This window comes from Mustela nivalis (assembly GCF_964662115.1).
Source record: "Mustela nivalis genome assembly, chromosome: 1".
In the NCBI taxonomy this organism is placed as follows: domain Eukaryota; kingdom Metazoa; phylum Chordata; class Mammalia; order Carnivora; family Mustelidae; genus Mustela; species Mustela nivalis.
In genome coordinates this window covers 207,876,443-207,895,115 of record NC_139020.1, presented here as the reverse complement: position 1 = coordinate 207,895,115, position 18,673 = coordinate 207,876,443, and the positions used below count along the sequence as shown (strand labels likewise).

Below are 18,673 nucleotides of genomic sequence, written 5' to 3'. Positions count from 1 at the left end.
AAGAAAGACCTAGATGAGCCCATAGACCCTAGGAGGTAGGGGCTCCTCTCTCCACGTCTCATCCCGAATGCATCTTGGAGAGAACAAGGAAAGGGTAGGAGCGGTCAGGTGAAGGCAGAGGGAAAGCCTGGGGTCCGATCTGTCCGTCCCGGATGCTGCAGATCCCTTGAAAAGTCAGGCCACCAAGCATTACAAGGACAGAGACGCCACGCTGCCAGAGAAAACAGAGGACAGCCCCAGGACGGAAAACTTTTATTTGCTGTACACTCAAAAGGCATCTCACGCTGTCACACCAGTCCACAGCTTGTTCGGTGACTGCTCAAGCTCAGCTCTGGCCCTGATGCTGTCGCTGCTGATCGTCTTCCTCTTCTTCCTGGCCCTCTGGTGGCGGCGGGGACGGCTCCTCCAGCCCTGAGGAGGGCGCCAGGAGCTCCCCGGTGGACCCTGCCAGGCGGAAGACCACGGGGATCTGGGCCAGGGCTGGGTTGGTCTCCTGCAAGCCCTGGATCCACTTGGCCAGTGTAGCCTGATCGTGGGCACCCGCCATGCATATGGCGAAGACAGGGCCTTCCTCCACTGTTGGGGGAAACAGGTGCTTAGAGTTTGTGCAGTGGGGATTGGAGGAACACCCCGCCCCCCCCATGCCTGCACCCCTTCCAGGCCACAGGTGGGATGTTTCTTGTGCATCCAAGCCTTTGCACAAGATATCCCCTCTGCCTAGACTGCTAATCCCATGCTTCACCTGAGTGATGCCTTTCTTCAACATTCCACCAAGAAGTCCTCCCCACAGCCTACCCGATGCTGGCTGGTGTGCTCCTCCCTTGAGACCTCCAGAATGTAACTTAATGTTCCTGTTCCCCACACTGTCCAGAGCTGCTCAAGGGAGGGACCTGGCCTGTCCTGGTCACACTCAAGTAGCCAGCACAGAGATGCTCCATGACCAAGGGCTGACAGGCCTGGAGCCCCTGGGGAGCACACGTGTGTGTGTGTGTGTGTGTGTGTGTGTGTGTGTGTAATTGGACGTCTACTGGGTCTGCATGTGTTAACTGGGCCAGGTCTTAGCCTGGGTGCTACTCTTGTACCCTAGAGGCTTCATCATATCCGGTGCAGGGAACCCTGCCCACCCCAGTTTTACCTTTATCGATGTCAAACTCATAGTCATCCCAGCCGCTCCTCCCGTAGTCCAGGTGCAGCTGCATCGGGTAGTAGAGATTCCACTCCTCTGGAATTTCTTCTACTTCCTAGCCCAGGGAGGTGGATATAGTAGGGTCAGAGGCCCAGGATCTTGCAGGCAGTGGCAGCCCCCCTCCCCAAACCAGGAGCCATCCCTTCCTCTTCCACCTGCCCCTCTGAGACTTCACAGGAGCCCCTGAGTGGTGCCAACGCTGCCTTCCTCAAATATACCCATACCCGCCACTCATGCTTTGGGCCCTTACCCTCTCCTCAGGGGGCAGCAAGTCAGCTCTGAGGATGTGATAATAGACACATTTGTTTCGGAGCCACAGGGAAAAGGGGCCCTCGACGAAGACAGGCCGTGCTGGGTTGTGGTGGGCCAAGGCAGCCTGCTGATCAGGAGTCTGGATTCCTGGTGTGGAGACACACAGAGCCAGGGGGCCCTGGCTGATGGGCTCTGCCCAGAGGCCCCAGGGAGCCCACCCAGCAAGTCCGATGAGAGTCCAGCCACCCCATGCCAGAGCCTTACCTACAATGTGGGGCTCGGCGGGATCTGCTGCACCTGTGGTGTCTGTGGAAGAAGGCATCTGCAAGGAGGAGTAGGGGTAGAAGCTTGTGGCCCCCAGCCTCTCTAGAAGAGCTGGGGAGAAAAATGGGGGAAGGGGATCCCAGCGAATTCAGGCCTTCTTTTGGCCTCCTACCCATCACTGAAGCCCATCCCTTCCTCACTTCTATCCAATGTGGCGCGAACCTAGAATCTTAGAGCCTGCCTACCTGTGTTAAAATCCAGGATCTGACATACAGGCTGTGTGACTGTGGTCAAGTCGATATAACGGTGTGCCTCAGTTTCTCCAAAAAATGGAGGCATAAAGCACTTAATTCAGGCAGTTCTAAAATGCCAAGAACAATGCCTGCCACATAGTAAATGCTCCGGCTTGTGAGGTTTTAAAAGGAGAAATAATTTCACATGCACAGTATATTCCCAAGGAGACACAAGAAGCAAATCAGTGTTCGCTTCTGTGGAGAACAGGGAGGAAAGGAAATCCCTTTTATATATTTCTGACTTTACATAACTGCGGTGATTCAAAAACCAAAACAAATGAAATCTTTTTTCTAAAGATTTTATTTATTTGAAATGAGAGGAACGGAAGGAGCTGGGGGAGCACCAGGCATAGGGAGAGGGAGAAGCAGGCTCTCCACTGAGCAGGGAGCCTGATGCGGGACTCAATTCCAAGACCCTGAGATCATGATCTGAGCCGATGCTTAACCAACTCAGCCACCCAGGCGCCCCCCAAATTAAAAAAAAAAAAAAAAAAAGCACATTTAGGGCACCTAGGTGGCTCAGTCGGTTACGCATTTGCCTTTGGATCAAGTCATGATCCCAGGGTCCTGGGGTCAAGTCCCACATGGGGCTCCTTGCTCAGCGGGGAGCCTGGTTCTCCCTCTGCCTGCTGCTCCCCCTGCCTGTGCTCTCTATCGATCTCTCTCTCTGACAAATAAATAAATAAAATATTTAAAAAAAATGCATATATTCTTTGATTGAAACATCTTAGAGGGGACAACTATCATCCATCCTTCCATGTGAAGAAGAACCGAGATGAATCAATGGGAGACACAGACAGGCTCCCAGCCATATTCTTAAGTGAAAACAGCAAAAGACAAGGTGCAGAACATGTATAAAACGCTGTGCCACTGGAGAAACATTATAAAGCATAAGTTCTTCGGAGGCAGAAAAAAGTATACGCTTAACTGAGGCACTGAGGCGCCCCAAAACTGATTTTTCATTTTAAATTTCACATTATGGAGGTCCCCCCCAACATTTGATTGCATATTTTTCTCTTCTCTTTTTCTTACACTAAAAATCTTGGTTCCTATTAATAGTAGTACATTTACTTATCCATCAAACTACAGAAATAGTTTTGATATTACTGCTCACCGTAGTGCTATGGGATGAAGCTTAGGATTTCTCTCCGGGTATGTTTGTTCTTTGAACGGAAACCACTAAGGAGGGGCTATTGGACAGCTGACTCGAGAGAACTTTCTATCTCATTGATTATCCTATCATTTAGATATTTGGCCAGATCCACTTGCTTCTGTTTGTTTTCAATTTTAGTGGAGCTCCCCTCCTGCCTTTAAAAAAAAAATACATGTAAACATTTGCACAGTTTAAAAGTCAATCCGTATTAAACAGATGTCTCTCTTCCTCTCCTGCTCTCTCTACCCCGTCTCCTCTGCCTGCCCAGAGATGATAATTTCTATGCACTTCAGATTTATCTTTGTATTATTTATTTTTGTGAAAATAGGAAAATAGGGATATGCCTTTTGACTTCCCCTCCCTTCTCACACTGAAGGGAACTTACTATACCACTGAACATACTTCAACTTTTCACTTGCCTTTTTTTTTAACCAGTCTAACAGAAGTGTTAGACTCTATGTAGATAATGCCCTCCTGGTGGGACCCTTGGATTGTTCCCATTCTAAATCTAAGTGGTGTTGGTGATCATTTCACCAGGTTCTCAATCTTTCTGTATGTACTTTTCACAATGAGGGGAAACATACATACAAAGGCTATATCTGCTTGCCAGTGCATAGGAGCTCTTTGGAAGGAGACACAGGGGTGGTCACCCCTGGGAAAGGAGCCTGAGGACTGAAGGTCTAGGCTAGGAGACAACTCTTCATTGTGTGTTCTTGAGGACTGTTTGGCTTCTAAAGCTTTACTTTTCAAAATGAAGAAGTGAGTTAATGTGCTCCAGGCCAAGTCTCTGTCCTTTCTCACCTGGACACCCCATTACCCCCTGTCCCTACCACTCAGTCCTCTGCCCGCCCCCATCCAACACCATCCATGGGGCCACCAGAGGGTGCTTTTGAAACAGAAACTCCTTCCAGAAACATGACCCCCCCCCCCAATCCTTCCTGTTCTTAAAATTTCCTGGGGGCTCCCTCCCCACCAACAGGTTCAAATCACACTCTAGCCTGGTGCCTCCGTGCCCCTTCTCCCCCAGCCCAATTGCCTGCACTGGCCAGAAGCAGCCCTTTCTACATCTCCCAGCTGCCCTCTGAACCCCAGCCCGTGCTACTTCCACTGCCTAGAATGCTCTCCTCACCTCTCCTGTCCTGCCCAAGTGCAAGTGCAGCTCACCTCACCTCTTCTGGGAAGCTCTCCTTTCACCTTGCCCCTTCTGTGTTCCCGCAGCCCCCAGTGCTTCTCCATCTCAGAACCAGCAGCTCTGAGAGAAACGGTGATCAGCCTCCAGGACCACAGGCTTCTCCATGTGGTCTGGCATGAGTGGGGTCCCTAGGACCCTGTGCGGTGTGTGTGTGTCTGCATGTGTGTGTCCTAGTTTCTTGAGTCATTCAACAAACAACCGCTGAGCTCAGTTTTGGGCCAGACCCTGTACTGAACCTTGGGAGACACCGGGGAAACTTGAGTCACTGTGAATGAGAAACCAAGCCAGGTACCCAGTGCCTCAGCCAGGGTGGTCGGGAAGGGACGGCGTAGCTGAGATCGTAAGAACATGAAGTCCCAGGGAGGAGTGGTCCTGGCAGAGGAAGCAGTGAGTGCAAAGGCCTGAGAAGTAAATTGGCATAGAATGCTCGGGAACTGGGGCACCTGGGTGGCTTAGTAGGATGAGCGTCCAACTCTTGATTTTGGATCAGGTCATGATCTCAGGGTTCTGGGATCAAGCCCCGCATCAGGCTCCAAGCTCAGTGTGGAATCTGCTTGGGATTCTTCCTCTCCTTCTGCCCCTCCCCCACTCCCTCAAATAAATAAATAAAATCTTAACAAAAAAAAAAAAAAAAAAAAGGCAGGCTCAAGGACCAGAAAGGAAGATAGATGCCTAGAATACAGAGTGTGGCGAGAGGAGTAGGTGCAGAGGTCAGAGGTCAGAGGTCAAGCTGCAGGGAGGAGTGAGGGCCATGGGAATCTCGTCAGGGCTCAGCCTGTCTCCGCACCATCGCTCAGGGTGAGTGAGGGGGCCAGGCTGGGGTTGCAGCTGAGGGCACAGCTAGGGGTGGATACCTGATAAATGGTGACGGTGGCGTTGAGGTTGGGCTCCATGTGCCGCAGGCCCAACTTGGCCAGGTCCACCGGGTCCTGGGGCAGGTCCCGGGGCACAGGGAAGGGGTTGATATTCTTGAAGCGGGAGAACCACAGCTTCATGCGCACAAACTTGAGCATGGGGTAACTTTTACGTCCAAATATCTGAAGCAATAGGAACTCGGTCTCCTTGTTGGGCATCACGCCTGCGTCGGGGAGGAGACAGGGAGTCAGGCAGGCGGACGGGGAAGGGGAGACAGACATGAGAAACAGAGAGGGGCGGAGGACCAGGGAGAAGGCAGACCCCCAACTCCCGACCTGAGCCTGCTGGCCTCACCGTGGTTCTCCATCTGTTCCAGGACGGCCACCCCACACTCCTGCTGCCGGGGGTAGTGGATGAACATCTTCTGGAAGATGCTGCGAGGCCGGAAGACCTCCTTGGGAAAGACGTCGAGCAGCAGGTTGTAGACAGCCAGGTCCCGCTCGACGCCGAACTCCCGCATCTTGCGCAGGGCCAGGTAGATGAAGTCCACGTGACCCCGCTTGTGCACATTATGCTGCCCGAAGTTCTGCACGGCGCGCACGAAGTCTGCCTTGTCGCGCGTCCCTTCCGGTGCCCGCTGGAACAGCTCCTCGTGGAAGGCCAGGGCCTTCGTGGGTCCCTTCTGGGGCTCCGGTGGGGGCGGGGCCAGCCACGAGTCGGAGCTACCGGCTGCGGTGGCGGCGGCGCTGCAGTGCAGGCCTCGTGGGGCCTGGAGAGGCACCTGGGGACAGAGAACAGTGGCCGGAATCTGGCACCTCCCAGGTCCCCCACCCCCACCCCGAGAGGTTGCCAGGCTGGCTCTTTGCTGGGAATGGTGCCAGTGGGCATCCCGAAGGGTCCCCAAGGAAGTGTGGTGCTGTGGGGACTAGACCAAGATCAGGCACCCTTACAAAGTGAGAAAACAACAGGGAAACCCACACGGCAAACACAGCCTCTGATGCAGGGATCCTGCCTCGGGTTTGTAACTCCCACAGCTATCGACAAGACCTGGGCCAGATGACGTTTGTATGTCTGCTGTAGCGGTGGGAATAGCCACAATGTGCGTCTGCAAGGAAATGGTTAAGCACATGGCCATGAACGTGGACAGGGGGCACCTGTGTCTCTGAGAGCCACCCAGGAGGGTCTTGAGTGACCCAGAACGAGCTCTCAGGTATAATATGAAACAAAAACAAGCAGCGTGTGGAACAAAGTGCCCAGAGAGCTGCGCGGGGGGGGGGGGGGGCTCACCAAATTATATATAATAGATCCTCATTATTTGAGATCTCCCTGGTTGCAAATTTGCCTACTTGCTAAAATTGATTTGTAATCCCCAAGTCAATACTCTTAACACTTTCCTGGTGATTCACAGAAACATGCAATGTGGTGAAAAACTGGAGTCGCCCAAGCCTGGTCATTTCCAGCTGAGATAGAGCACAGGGACACTCAGCCCTCCGGTTTCAGCTGGCACGCTGCCAATGTGTGTCCTCTTAGAGATTTTTTAAGTGCACATTTTCCACATCTTTCTGTGGGTGACTTTTGCTATGGAAAATGGCCCCCAAGCACAGTGCTGAAGGGCTGCCTCGTGGTCCTCCCTGCAAGAAGGCTCCGCAGTTGTTTACAGAGAAAATAGCATGTGGTCAAGAAGCTTCCTTCAGGTGTGACTTACAATGCTGGGGCCTGGGAGTTCAATGTCCATGAATCCACAGTTTATATCCAACAAGATGTCTTTAAACAGAAACACACACACAAACACAAACCAGAAACACACACAGAGACGCACACATACAACAAGGTATGTATTGATGGGTTGATGACAATGTGAGCAGAGGCTCCGTATTTCCCTGGAAGCAACAGTTTGATATTCACTAATTCCGTGCAGGTGGCCACTATGCAAAATGTAACTATTGTGGGTAAGAGAATGACGGTATGCATATACATTATTTGCTCCTGTAGAGTATGCCTGGGAGGAAATACATTGAATGGGTAACACCTCTAGCCTCTAGACAGGGGAGCTAAGTGGCGGCCAAGCAAAGGAGGGACAGACCCTTGGAGGTGTAGCCCCAGAACTGCTGGGATTGCCTGCTTTAATTAACTGTGTTGTCTATTCAAAAGATACATTTCAGGGCGCCTGGGTGGCTCAGCTGGTTAAACAACTGCCTTCAGCTCAGGTCATGACCCTGGAGTCACAGGATCGAGTCCCGCATCGGGCTCCCAACTCTATGGGGAGTTTGCTTCTCCCTCTGACCTTCTCTTCGCTCATGCTCTCTCTCGCTGTCTCTCTCTCAAATAAATAAAAATATGTATTAAAAAAAGATACAATTCAACAACTGAGTTTGAAAAAGAAAAATGTAGATTTTGGAGTCAGGAGGAGTCTTGGGTTGACTGTCCTCTGCTAGGTGACACCCACATCCCACTTTGCTGCTCAGGCCTCAGTTTCCCTGCCTGTTACAATGGTGTTTCCCTTGGGCCAAGCAGACCTTATTCCCCAGAGTGGGTAGTGGAGGCTTCTGGGGGCAAATCTGAGGGGCACCTATGGCCAGCTGCCTGCTTTTGTCCATAAAGTCTTACTCGAATCCAGCCAGACACATTCGTGACATTGAATCTGGGGCTGTATCTGTGCTCCATTGGCAGAGGCAAGTAGTTGTGATAGGGATTGTGTGGCTTGCAAAGCCAAAAATATTTACTCTCTCTTTAGGAAAATGTTTGCTAACCCCTGTATGGATAGTACGCTACCAAATTTCTTATTTTAAGTGAAACCAAATGTTTAAATTAGAATGATTATACACATGGCATCTTTAAAAATACATAGCGAGGGGCACCTTGCCAGCTCAGTTGGTAGAGTATGCAACTCTTGATCTTAGGGTCGTGAGTTCAAGCCCCATATTGGGCATGGAGCCCACAACAAAAAATTTCTTTTCTTTTTTCTTTTTTTTTGGCAAAAAAGAGCTAATAGTTAATGATTATTCTTCCAGGCATTCTTCTTGAGCACCTTCTGAGTGTGAAGCTCATTTAATCTTTCCATCTGCCCATTGAGAAAGTGCTCTTAGTGTACCCATTTCACAGAGGAGGAAACTGAGGCCTGGAGAGGTAAAATGGGATGTCTGGCGTCCCACAGCTGCTAAGTGACAGAGCTGAGATCAGAGTCCCCGTCCTTGGTCCCTCTGCTATGCTGCCCCAACAGCCATCCCAGTGTCCTACTTACATAAGGTGATGTTAAAAAAAAAAAGTCCATTTAAAGCGAAATTGTAGGGGGCGCCTGGGTGGCTCAGTGGTTTGGGCTGCTGCCTTCGGCTCAGGTCATGATCTCAGGGTCCTGGGATCGAGCCCCGCATCAGGCTCCCTGCTCCGCAGGAAGCCTGCTTCCCTCTCTCTCTCTCTCTCTCTGCCTACTTGTGATCTCTGTCTGTCAAATAAATAAATAAAATCTTTAAAAAAAAAAAAAAAAAGCGAAATTGTAGGCAACTCATTCTGCGGGTGGTATGTGCATGGGTCAAAAATCAGAAAGGTGGCTCTAGAATGCCCCAAAGAAGGGGAGACAAGAGATTGTATAAACAAAAAACATAGCACAGGGCTTGGCACAGAGGAATTGCTAAATAAGGGAGACCCAGACATAGCCCGGAGACACTGGGGGTTCAGTTCCAGAGCCCATAATGAAGCAAATGTCACAGTCAAGTGAGCCAAATGACCGTTTTGGCTTCCCAATGCATGGGACAGTTCGGTTTACACTACACTGTAGTTTATAAAGTGAGCAGTAACGTTAAGTCTTAAAAAAAGGACAAACCTCAATTAAAAACTACTTTCTTGCTAAAAAACGCTAACCAGCCTATCTGAGATTTCAGCAGGTCATAACTGCTGCTCACGGATCACCATAACATGCACGGGAATAACGAATAAGTTTGAAATATTGCAAGAATTACCAAAATGTGACACAAAGGCACGAAATGAGGGAATGCGGTTGGGAAAGGGCACCAAGAGACGTGCTCGATGGAAGGCTGCCACAAACCTTCAACTTGTAAAAACCAAAAATGAAGAAACCCTTGCATTATCTGTGAAGCATAATAAAACGATGTTTGCCTGATTATTATTATCAAACTGCCACCATCACTGTTACGGCTGTCTATGCCCATCGATCGGCTTGGGCCGTCTGGTCACTCTGGGAAGGGAAGGAAGTTCAATGTTCTGCCTGTATTTTTACAAATGGATGCAGGAGTCACTCGCAGTCACCACTCAAATCTATTTAGCTCCTGTATCCTCATTTCCAAATTCAACCTCTCTACCCACATGGGCAGCAGCACTTCTTAAAATGAATAAGGCGCATCCAGCTGGCCTTCAGAGCAGAGAGGTCAGCTGCTGTGAGCAGATGACTTGCTCGGGTGCTGGTTACCTGGGGGAAGGGGGCTCCCATGACGGTGGCCCCGCAGATGCCTCTCCAGCCCCGAGAGATGCTGCGGGCCAGCAGGAGGGCTTGGGCCCAGCTCATGCTGCTGCTTGTCAGACAACCACCTGGACGAGAAAGAAAAGACAGCATCAGCCTGGCACCCCTACCTGCTAGAGGAGATGAGACCCCGCCTGTGCAGAGACCACGTTCCAAAAGGCACAGCTAACTCACCAGTCCCCCTGGTCTCCGCATCCACAAGATGGACTTAAAATGGGTGTTACAGCCAAGGGTCCCTACTTTGTTGGGCTAATCCCTCCACTATCTGGAGGCATTTGCTCCTGCCATGGTCCCCCTCCCCACTGGATCTTTTTTTTTTTTTTTTTTTAAAGATTTATTTATGGAGCACCTCGGTGGCTCAGTCAGTTAAGCATCTGCCTTGGGCTCAGGTCATGATCTCAGGGCCATGTCTCACACTGGGCTCACTGCTCAGTGGGGAGCCTACTTCTCCCTCCGCCCCTTCCCCTGCTCGGCTCTTTCTTTCTCTTAAATAAAAAATATGGGAGAGGGAGAGAGAGCACACGCGCGAGAGAGTGTGCACACATGCACGTGAGGGGGGCAGGGCAGAGGGAGAGAATCTTAAGCAGGTTCCATGCCCAGTGTGGAGCGCAAGGCAGGAACTGATTTCACGAATCCTGCGATCATGACCTGAGTCGAAACCAAGAGTGAGATGCTTAGCCAACTGAGCCACCCAGGTGCTTCTGAATCTTTTTCTTTTCTTTTCTTTTCTTTTTTTTTAAGATTTTATTTATTGAGAGAGAGTGAGAGCATGAAAGAGGAGAGGGTAAGAGGGAGAAACAGACTCCCCACCAAGCTGGGAGCCTGATGCAGGACCCGATCCCCGGACCCCAGAATCATGACCTGAGCTGAAGGCAGTTGCTTAACCAACTGAGTCACCCAGGAGCCCTCTTTTTTTTTCTTTTTTAAACAGTTTTATTTACATATCCTATAGTTCACCCTTTTCGAGTGTAAAATCCAATGGTTTTTTAATATATTCACAGAGTCGTGCAACCGTCACTGTAATCTAATTTTAAAACATTCTCCTCACCCCAAGAAGAAAACCTACACCCATTAGCAGTCCCTGTCATTTTCCCCCAGGCAACCACTAATCCACTGTCTCTATAATTTGCCTACTCTGGGTAGTTCATAAAAACAGGGCCATACGACACATGCTCTTGCGGGACAAGCTCCTTTCACTTAGCAAGTGTTTCAGGCTCATTCACTTTGGAGCATGGATCAGACTTCATCCGTTTTAATTGGCAAAAAAATCCCATTATACGGATATGACCAAGTTTTATTTATCCATTCATCGACTGATAGACATTTGGGGTTTCCACTTTCCGACTATTATGACCAATGCTGCCATGAACACTTGTGTGGGAGTTTCCTTTGAACAGGTGCTTAAATGCCTCTTATATATAGAGAAGTCAAATTATTGAGACATATGGTAATGCTGTCTCAAAACATTTTGAGGAACTGCCAAACTGCTTTTTTTTTTTTTTTAAAGTAGCCTCCATGCCCAAAGTGAGGCTTGAACTCACAACCCCCAGATGAAGAGCTGCACACTCTACCGACTGACACAGCCAGGCGCCCCCTGCCAAACTGTTCTCTCAGTTGGCCACACCACTTTACATTCTTAGCAGCAGAGTATAAAGATTCCAATTTCTCCATATCCTTGCCAATTCTTATGGTCTTTGTAATTAGATACACAGTGGATGTGATTGTCTCATGGTTGGATTTAAACTTCCCTAAAAACTGATACTGAGTATCTTCTCACGTCCTTATTGGCCACTGTGTATCTTTTTTGGAGAAATGTGTATTTAGATCCTTTGGGCATTAAAAAAAAATTGGGCTCCTTAGCTTTTTATCACTGAGTTGTAAGTGTTCTCTATATATTCAGGATACTAACCCTTGTGAATTACAAATACTTTCTCCCATTCCTTGGGTCGTCTTTTCACTTTCTTAATGTTACTGTTTGCGGCATGAGTCTTACTCTGATGACATGCAATTTATGTTTTTTCTATCTAGGAGGTTGATGTTCTACCTAAAAAAACACTGCCAAGGCCAAGGTCATAAAGACTTATTCTTAGGTTGAGGTGACAGGATGGTGCAGTTCATTAGGCATCTGACTCTTGGTTTTAGCTCAGGTCATGATCTCAGGGTTGTTGAGACTGAGCCCCTGCATTGGGCTCTATGTCCGGTGTGGAGTCTGTTTGGGACTCCTCTCCCTCTCTCTCTCAAATAATATAAATCTTAAAAAAAAAAAGAAAAGAAAAGAAAAGAAAAGAAAGAGATATTTATTCCTATTTCCTTTTAAGAGTTTAATAGCTTTAGCTCTTACATTCAGTGCTATGATCCACCTTGAATGGTGTAAGAAAGGGATTCATTTCAAATGGATGTCTAGTTGTTCTAGTACTATTTGTTGAAGAGACCATTCTTGCCCCATCTGTCCTGACATTCTTTTGTTCTTTTTTAAGATTTTCTTTATTTATTTGAGAGACAGAGAGAGAGAATGAGAGAGATTAAGCAAGAGTGGGGAAGGTCAGAGGAAGAAGCAGACCCCCTGCTGAGTAGGGAGCCTGATGCAAGACTTGATCCTGGGACTCCAGAATCATGACCTGAGCCAAAGGCAGTCACTCAACCAACTGAACCACCCAGGAGCCCTTGGCATTCTTTTTTATAATTAAGTTTTAAAATTTTAATTTCAGTACAGTTAACATGGTTATATTAGTTTCAGCTGTATAATAATGTGATTCAACAATTCTATATATTACTCAGTGCTCACCATGATAAGAGTACTCTTTTGCCTTGACATGTTTGCTGAAAATCAACTGACTATAAATGTAAGAATTTAATTCTAGGCTCCCAGTTCCACTGATCTATATGTTGAGTCTTATGCCAGTTCCACACTGTTTTTTGTTTTACTTTGTTTTTAAAGATTTTATTATCTGTCAGAGAAGAGAGAGAGAGAATAAGGAGGGAGTGCAGCAGGCAAAGGGAGAAGCAGACTCCCCTCTGACCAAGGAGCCCAATGCAGGACTCGATCCCAGGACCCCTGGAATCATGACCTTAGCTAAAGGCAGATGCTTAACCGACTGAGCCATCCATGTATCCCAGCACCACACTGTTTGATTATTATAGTTTTGTGGATTCTGATAGGGTTTGTATTGAGTCTACAGATTAATTTAGGGCATATTGGTATCTTAATAATATTTAGTCTTCTGATCTATGAACATGGGATACCTCTCCATTTATTTAGATCATCTTTAATTTCTCTCAACAATGTTTTATAGTTTTCAGTATATGAGTCTTTTAGTTATTTTGTCAAATTTATTCACATTTCATTCTTTTTTTAAAGGATTTATTTTTAAGTAATCGCTACACCCAACATGGGACTTGAATTCGCAACCCTGAAATCAAGAGTCATCTGCTGTACCAACTGGGCCAGCCAGGTACCCCTACTTATGTTTCATTCTTTAGGAATTATTTTCTTAATTTCATTTCCATATTGTTCAGGGCCAGGTATAGGAACACAATTTATTTTTATATATTTGGATTTATATCCTGCAACCTTGCTGAACTCACTTCTTAATTCCAATAGCTTTTTATTACATTCTTTAGGATTTTCTACATATAAGATCACATCACCTGCAAATATAGTTTTACCTCTTCCTTTCCAAACTGGATGTCTTTTATTTATTTTTCTTTCCCAAGTGCTCTTGCTGGAACCTCTAGTGCAATGTTGAATAGAAGTGACAAGAGTTAATATCCTTTTCTTGTTCTTGATCTTAGGGGAAAGGCATCCAGTCTTTCATCCTTAAGTAAGATGTGAGCTGTCGGTTTTTCATAAATGGGCTTTATAAGGTTAAAGAAATTCCCTTCCAGGGGCGCCTGGGTGGCTCAGTTGGTTGAGCATCTGACTCTTGATTTCAGCTCAAGTTATAATCTCAGGGTTGTGGGACTGAGACCCACATCAGGCTCCATGCTCAGCATGGGGTCTGCTTGTCCCTCTGCCTCATGCTCTCTCTCTGGAATAAAAAAATAAAAATCTTAAAAAAAAAAAAAAAAGAATTTCCCTCTATACCCAGATGTTGAATGTTCTCACCAGAAACAGTATTGGATTTTGTTAAGTACTTTTTGTTCCAAGTACTGAAACAATCATGTAACTTTTATCTTTTATTCTCTTTATATGGTATATAACATTAACTGGTTTTCAGATTTCACAGTAATCTAGCATTTCTGGTTCAAATTCCACTTGGTCATGGTATATAATCCTTTTTATATGTTGCTGACATTTGGTTTGCTAGTTATTTTGTTGAGGATTTTTACATCCACACTCATAAGAGATAAAGGTCTGTAGTTTTGAGTGGCTGTGTGATTTGGTATCAGGGTCATACTGACCTCATAAAATGAGCTGGGAAGTGTCTGGATTATTATTATCATTTAAACTTTCCCTAGCATCTCCCATCTTGTCCCAAAGACTCTCTCCAGCTTCTGCTCCACATCTCTGTTCCCTTTACAGCAAAGCTTCTCCCAGCAGATATGTATACACGAGGCTGCCTCACTCTCTCCGGCTTGGCTGCTGCCCCAGCCACTCCACTGGCACCATTTGTAAAGGCCCCTTTTGCGTTTAACACTTATCAAAGCCAATGATTATTTCTCAGACCTCATTTTGCTCAGTTTCTCAGAAGCGTGCAGTATGGGTGAGGCCTTCCTCCCACCTTCTTGGCATTCTAGATTTTCTTCCTAGAACCCAGGCTGCTTCTCAGCCAGTCAGCAAGACCCACTTCCTTCTTTGAAGTCTGCAATGTCTGCAAACTTGAATGGGCAGATAAATCACCCAGGATCTTGTTAAAATCCAGATTTTGGGGGCATCTGGGTGGCTCAGTTGCTCAAGCACCTGCTTTTGGGGGTCCTGGGATCAAACCCTAAGATGGGAGGGTCCTTGCTCAGTGGGGTGCCTGCTTCTCCCTCTCCCTCTGCTATTTCCCCCCAGCTTGCGCTTTCTCTCACTTTCTCTCCTGCTGTCAAATAAACAAATAAAATCTTTTTAAAAGAATGTAGACTTTGGTCCAGCAATTCTGGGGTAGAGCTAAAGAACCTGTACATCCAACAAGCTTCCAAATGATACTAATACTGCTGGTCTGGGGACCACACTTCGAGTAATAAAGCTGCAAAGAGTCCCACATTCTGGATATGTCTGCCTGCTACCCTGAGGTGTCTTTCAACTTGTTCCTCTATTCTCCATACTACTGTAGGCAGAACTAATGGTTCTCAAACTTTGTTCATATTAGATTCATCTAGGGAGATTTTAAAAATCCCCATGTCCAGACCATATCCTGGATATAATAAATCCGAGTATCTAAATCTAGGACGCCAGCATCAGCATTTTAAAACACTCCAGGGGCGCCTGGGTGGCTCAGTGGGTTAAAGCCTCTGCCTTCGGCTCAGGTCATGATCCTGGGGTCCTGGGATCGAGTCCCACATCCGGCTCTCTGCTCAGCGAGGAGCCTGCTTCCCCCCACCCCTGCCTGCCTCTCTGCCTACTTGTGATCTCTGTGTCAAATAAATAAATAAATAAAATCTTTTAATAAATAAATAAAGCACTCCAGCAGCACCTGTGTGGCTCAGTCAGTTAATCATACCCCTTTGGCTCACGTCATGATCTCAGGGTCCTGGGATCAAGCCCCATGTAGGGCTCCCTGCTCAGCAGGGAGTCTGCTACTCCTTTCCCCTCTGCAATAAATAATCTTAAAAAAACAAACAAAATTAAAAAATAAAAACAGAAAACCAAGACACTCCATTGACTCCAAAATGAAGCCAAAATTAAGACCATACTTGAATCTTTGCTACTCAAAGTGTGTTCCAGGTACCAGCTATATTAACACTATCACTTAGAAGAGCAGAATCTCAGCCCTAACCCAGACCTTCTGAATCAGCATCCACATTTTAAGAAGAGTCCAGGTTTCTCAAATGTGTGTTAAAGTCTCAGAAATGATCTATGTGCTGACGGATTCCAAATGGTTATTTTTTTAAAAGATTTTATTTATTTATTTGAGAGAGTGAGAGTGAGCAAGAGAGAGCACGAGCCGGAGGGGAGGTGGAGGGAGAGGGAGAAGCAGACTCCCCGTTGAGCTGGAAAGCCCAATGTGGAGCTGGATCCCACAACCCTGGGACCATGACCTGAGCTGAAGGCAGACACTTAACAGACTGAGCCAGCCAGGCACCCTGGATTCCAAATAGTTATTGCTAGTCCTGAGATCCAACCTCCATACCTAACTGCCACTTTGACATATACCTAGCCATCTCACACTTAATTTGCTCCACAATGATATCCCTGCTTAAACTTGTTCCTCCACATTCTAGCCAATGACACCAAACCTAGGAGTCATTTCTGAGGCCACTATGTCCCTCATTCACCCTTTCAATCCAATGAGTAGTCCTGATGAGTACTTCCAAATTCATTCCAAATACATCCCTATCTCTCCATCTGCCAGCCACCGACCCAATCCATGATCTCTCTCTCTCTCTTTTTTTTAAAGATTTTATTTATTTATTTGACAGACAGAGATCACAAGCAGGCAGAAAGGTAGGCAGAGAGGGAGAAGCAGGCTCCCTGCTGAGCAGAGAACCTGACTCGGGGCTCGATCCCAGGACCCTGAGATCATGACCTGAGCCAAAGGCAGAGGCTTTAACCCACTGAGCCACCCAGGCGCCCCCCATGATCTCTTTAATACCTACCCAGCCTTCCACCAGTCAATTTTCCCTGACACGGCCAGAGGGAGATTTTTAGAATGTAAACGAAATTCAGTGTTCTCTGCCTAAAATTGCTAGTTTTGGGACTCCTGGGTGGCTCAGTTGGTTAAGCAGCTGCCTTCGGCTCAGGTCATGATCCCAGCATCCTGGGATCAAGTCCCGCATCGAGCTCCTTGCTCAGCAGGGAGCCTGCTTCTCCCTCTGCCTCTGTCTGCCATTCTGTCTGCCTGTGCTCGCTCTCCCTCTCTCTCTGATAAATAAATAAAATCTTAAAAAAAAATAAAATTGCTAGTTTTATATCACACTTAAAATACTCAGACACGATCTACCCCTCCAAACTCAACTCTTTAAAAAATAAAATTTCATTTATTTATTTGAGAGAGAGAGAGAGAGAGAGCACAAGCAGGGGGAAGGGAAGGGGCAGAGGGAGAAGCATACTCCCCCAGGACCCCAGGATTATGACCTGACCAAGGGCAGACACTTGGACTGAACCATCCAGGGGCCCTTAGGTACACTGTTTCTTTCTTTTTTTTTTTTTTTTTTAAAGATTTTATTTATTTATTTGACAGAGAGAGATCACAAGTAGGCAGGCAGGCAGAGAGAGAGAGAGGAGGAAGCAGGCTCCCTGCTGAGCAGAGAGCCCGATGCGGGACTCGATCCCAGGACCCTGAGATCATGACCTGAGCCGAAGGCAGCGGCCCAACCCCCTGAGCCACCCAGGCGCCCCTAGGTACACTGTTTCTTAAACAAGCTAAGTTTATTCTAGTCTCAGAGCCTTTGCATTTGCTTTTCCCTCTTTTTGGAAATTTCTTCCCCCAGATCAGTCCATAGCTGTTTTCGGTCATTCAGGTTCATATTTAAATGAGAGGCTTTCCCTGACCACAGCCCCACTCTCAATCTAAAGCCCCCATCACCCTGACGAGTGCATTATTAGCAATTATTAACGTCTGAAATCACCTGTTCCCTTTATTTCTGACTTAAGGTCTGGCTCCCCCAGCCGACCGGAGATTTTGTCTTCCTCATTGCTGTGTTTCCAGCAGCTGGACAGTGCCTGGAATGTGGTAGGTGCCTAACAAGTATCAGTGTAATGGCGGAGAACAGCTAAATTTCTACAAAATGTCTATAACCTGTAAGTCCGAACCCCGTGGCGGGGTGTACCTACAGCAGCTCTGAGGCTGGCTGTCAGGATTCTGGGTTCCTTGGGAGAAACGGACTGACGCGGGTTCGAATTCCGGCCTAGTACCCAACTTGCGGTGTGACTTCGGGACAGGGCCTTAACCTCTCTGGGCTTCAATTGTCTCATCTGCAAAATAGGAGATTAGGGACGGGGGAGGGGAGTACACGGAGAGCGGCCTTTCCCAGCACGTCCCCGCCCGCATCTCAAAAGGTCATGGTGCCCTGGCCCAGCAGCTGGGTCGCTCTGGGCCGCCCTCCTGCCCTGCCGGCCCAGAACCCACCGCCCAGGACCCAGCAGTTCGAGGTCGCCTCCCCACGGGCCACCTACATACTCACGCAGCAAGCCGCGGGCTCCGGACCCACTTGGTCTGGACTCTGGGCGCCGCCATTTTACCCAGATTGCTTCCAGGTCACGGGCCACCAGGGACACAGCAAATCGAGAACGCCGATTTAGAGAGGTCCCGCCCCAAATGGAGGAGCACCAATAGAAAGGAAGAAAGATCTTGGCCCCGCCTCATACCGACCCAAGTCCCACCCCGATTAAGGCTGGGAAAGGAATGACTGGACTGACCCCGGATGGGAGGCTGGACCGGTGAATGTGTGTGAGAGATGCAGTGTCCTGGATTTGGACTTCTTTTCCCTTTGTGCAGCAGGCCTGTGATCCCGGATAATCCCCTTGCCTTGGGTCATGGCGACATTGGAGATAGTGCAACTGGCATCCTCCCCACTGGCTGTGCAGTTGGGCAGAGGCTGTGCTTGGGATTCACAATTGACCACAGCGCAGTGACCACTCCAGCCCATCCCTATGGCGGCTCCCCTCCCGTGGCTCGCCCTTCTGCACCAAATGAGCTTCTGGGCGCTCCGCCAGCTCGTATCCGGCAGCCTCTTGTCGGCCCAGGAGCACTTTGGACTCAAATGCCTCCAATGGGACTTCAGATGTGCCTCGGGCCGGAAAGGCCTTGCAGAGAGAGGGGTGGAGCTTAACTTGCCCCCTCCCAGGTGTGTATTCATTGTCCTCTCCTTTGCCATCACCGCTTTCAGCAATCAACCGAGACCATCAACATCGACTTTA

The 18,673-nt window shown here is 48.0% G+C and overlaps 1 protein-coding gene across 4 annotated transcripts; it reads right to left on the bottom strand.

Annotated features, from left to right (window-relative positions):
• Positions 1-235: 235 nt before the first annotated feature.
• On the bottom strand, positions 236-18,024 carry ECSIT (ECSIT signaling integrator). Of its 4 annotated transcripts, none has more exons than XM_082730817.1 (9): positions 17,938-18,024; positions 17,588-17,728; positions 9,619-9,737; positions 5,550-5,976; positions 5,195-5,418; positions 1,703-1,760; positions 1,437-1,585; positions 1,136-1,241; positions 236-576 (listed from the first exon to the last, which is right to left on the bottom strand). In XM_082730817.1, the coding sequence occupies exons 3-9, from the start codon at positions 9,712-9,714 to the stop codon at positions 326-328; spliced, it is 1,311 nt and encodes a 436-aa protein (XP_082586943.1). In that variant the 5' UTR covers positions 9,715-9,737; positions 17,588-17,728; positions 17,938-18,024; the 3' UTR covers positions 236-325. The 4 variants fall into 4 exon arrangements, with proteins under 4 accessions (XP_082586943.1, XP_082586944.1, XP_082586945.1 ...); XM_082730818.1 differs by having other exon boundaries at positions 17,934-18,008; XM_082730819.1 differs by having other exon boundaries at positions 17,930-18,003.
• Positions 18,025-18,673: the final 649 nt, after the last annotated feature.

Excerpts from the sequence above, each read along its gene's own strand:
- ECSIT (XM_082730817.1), bottom strand. The coding sequence starts at position 9,714 with ATGAGCTGGGCCCAAGCCCTCCTGCTGGCCCGCAGCATCTCTCGGGGC. Across the intron at positions 1,586-1,702 it reads CGCCGAGCCCCACATTGTAG|GAATCCAGACTCCTGATCAG; the intron begins GTAAGGCTCTGG and ends TCTCCACACCAG. Across the intron at positions 577-1,135 it reads TGAGTTTGACATCGATAAAG|TGGAGGAAGGCCCTGTCTTC; the intron begins GTAAAACTGGGG and ends TTCCCCCAACAG.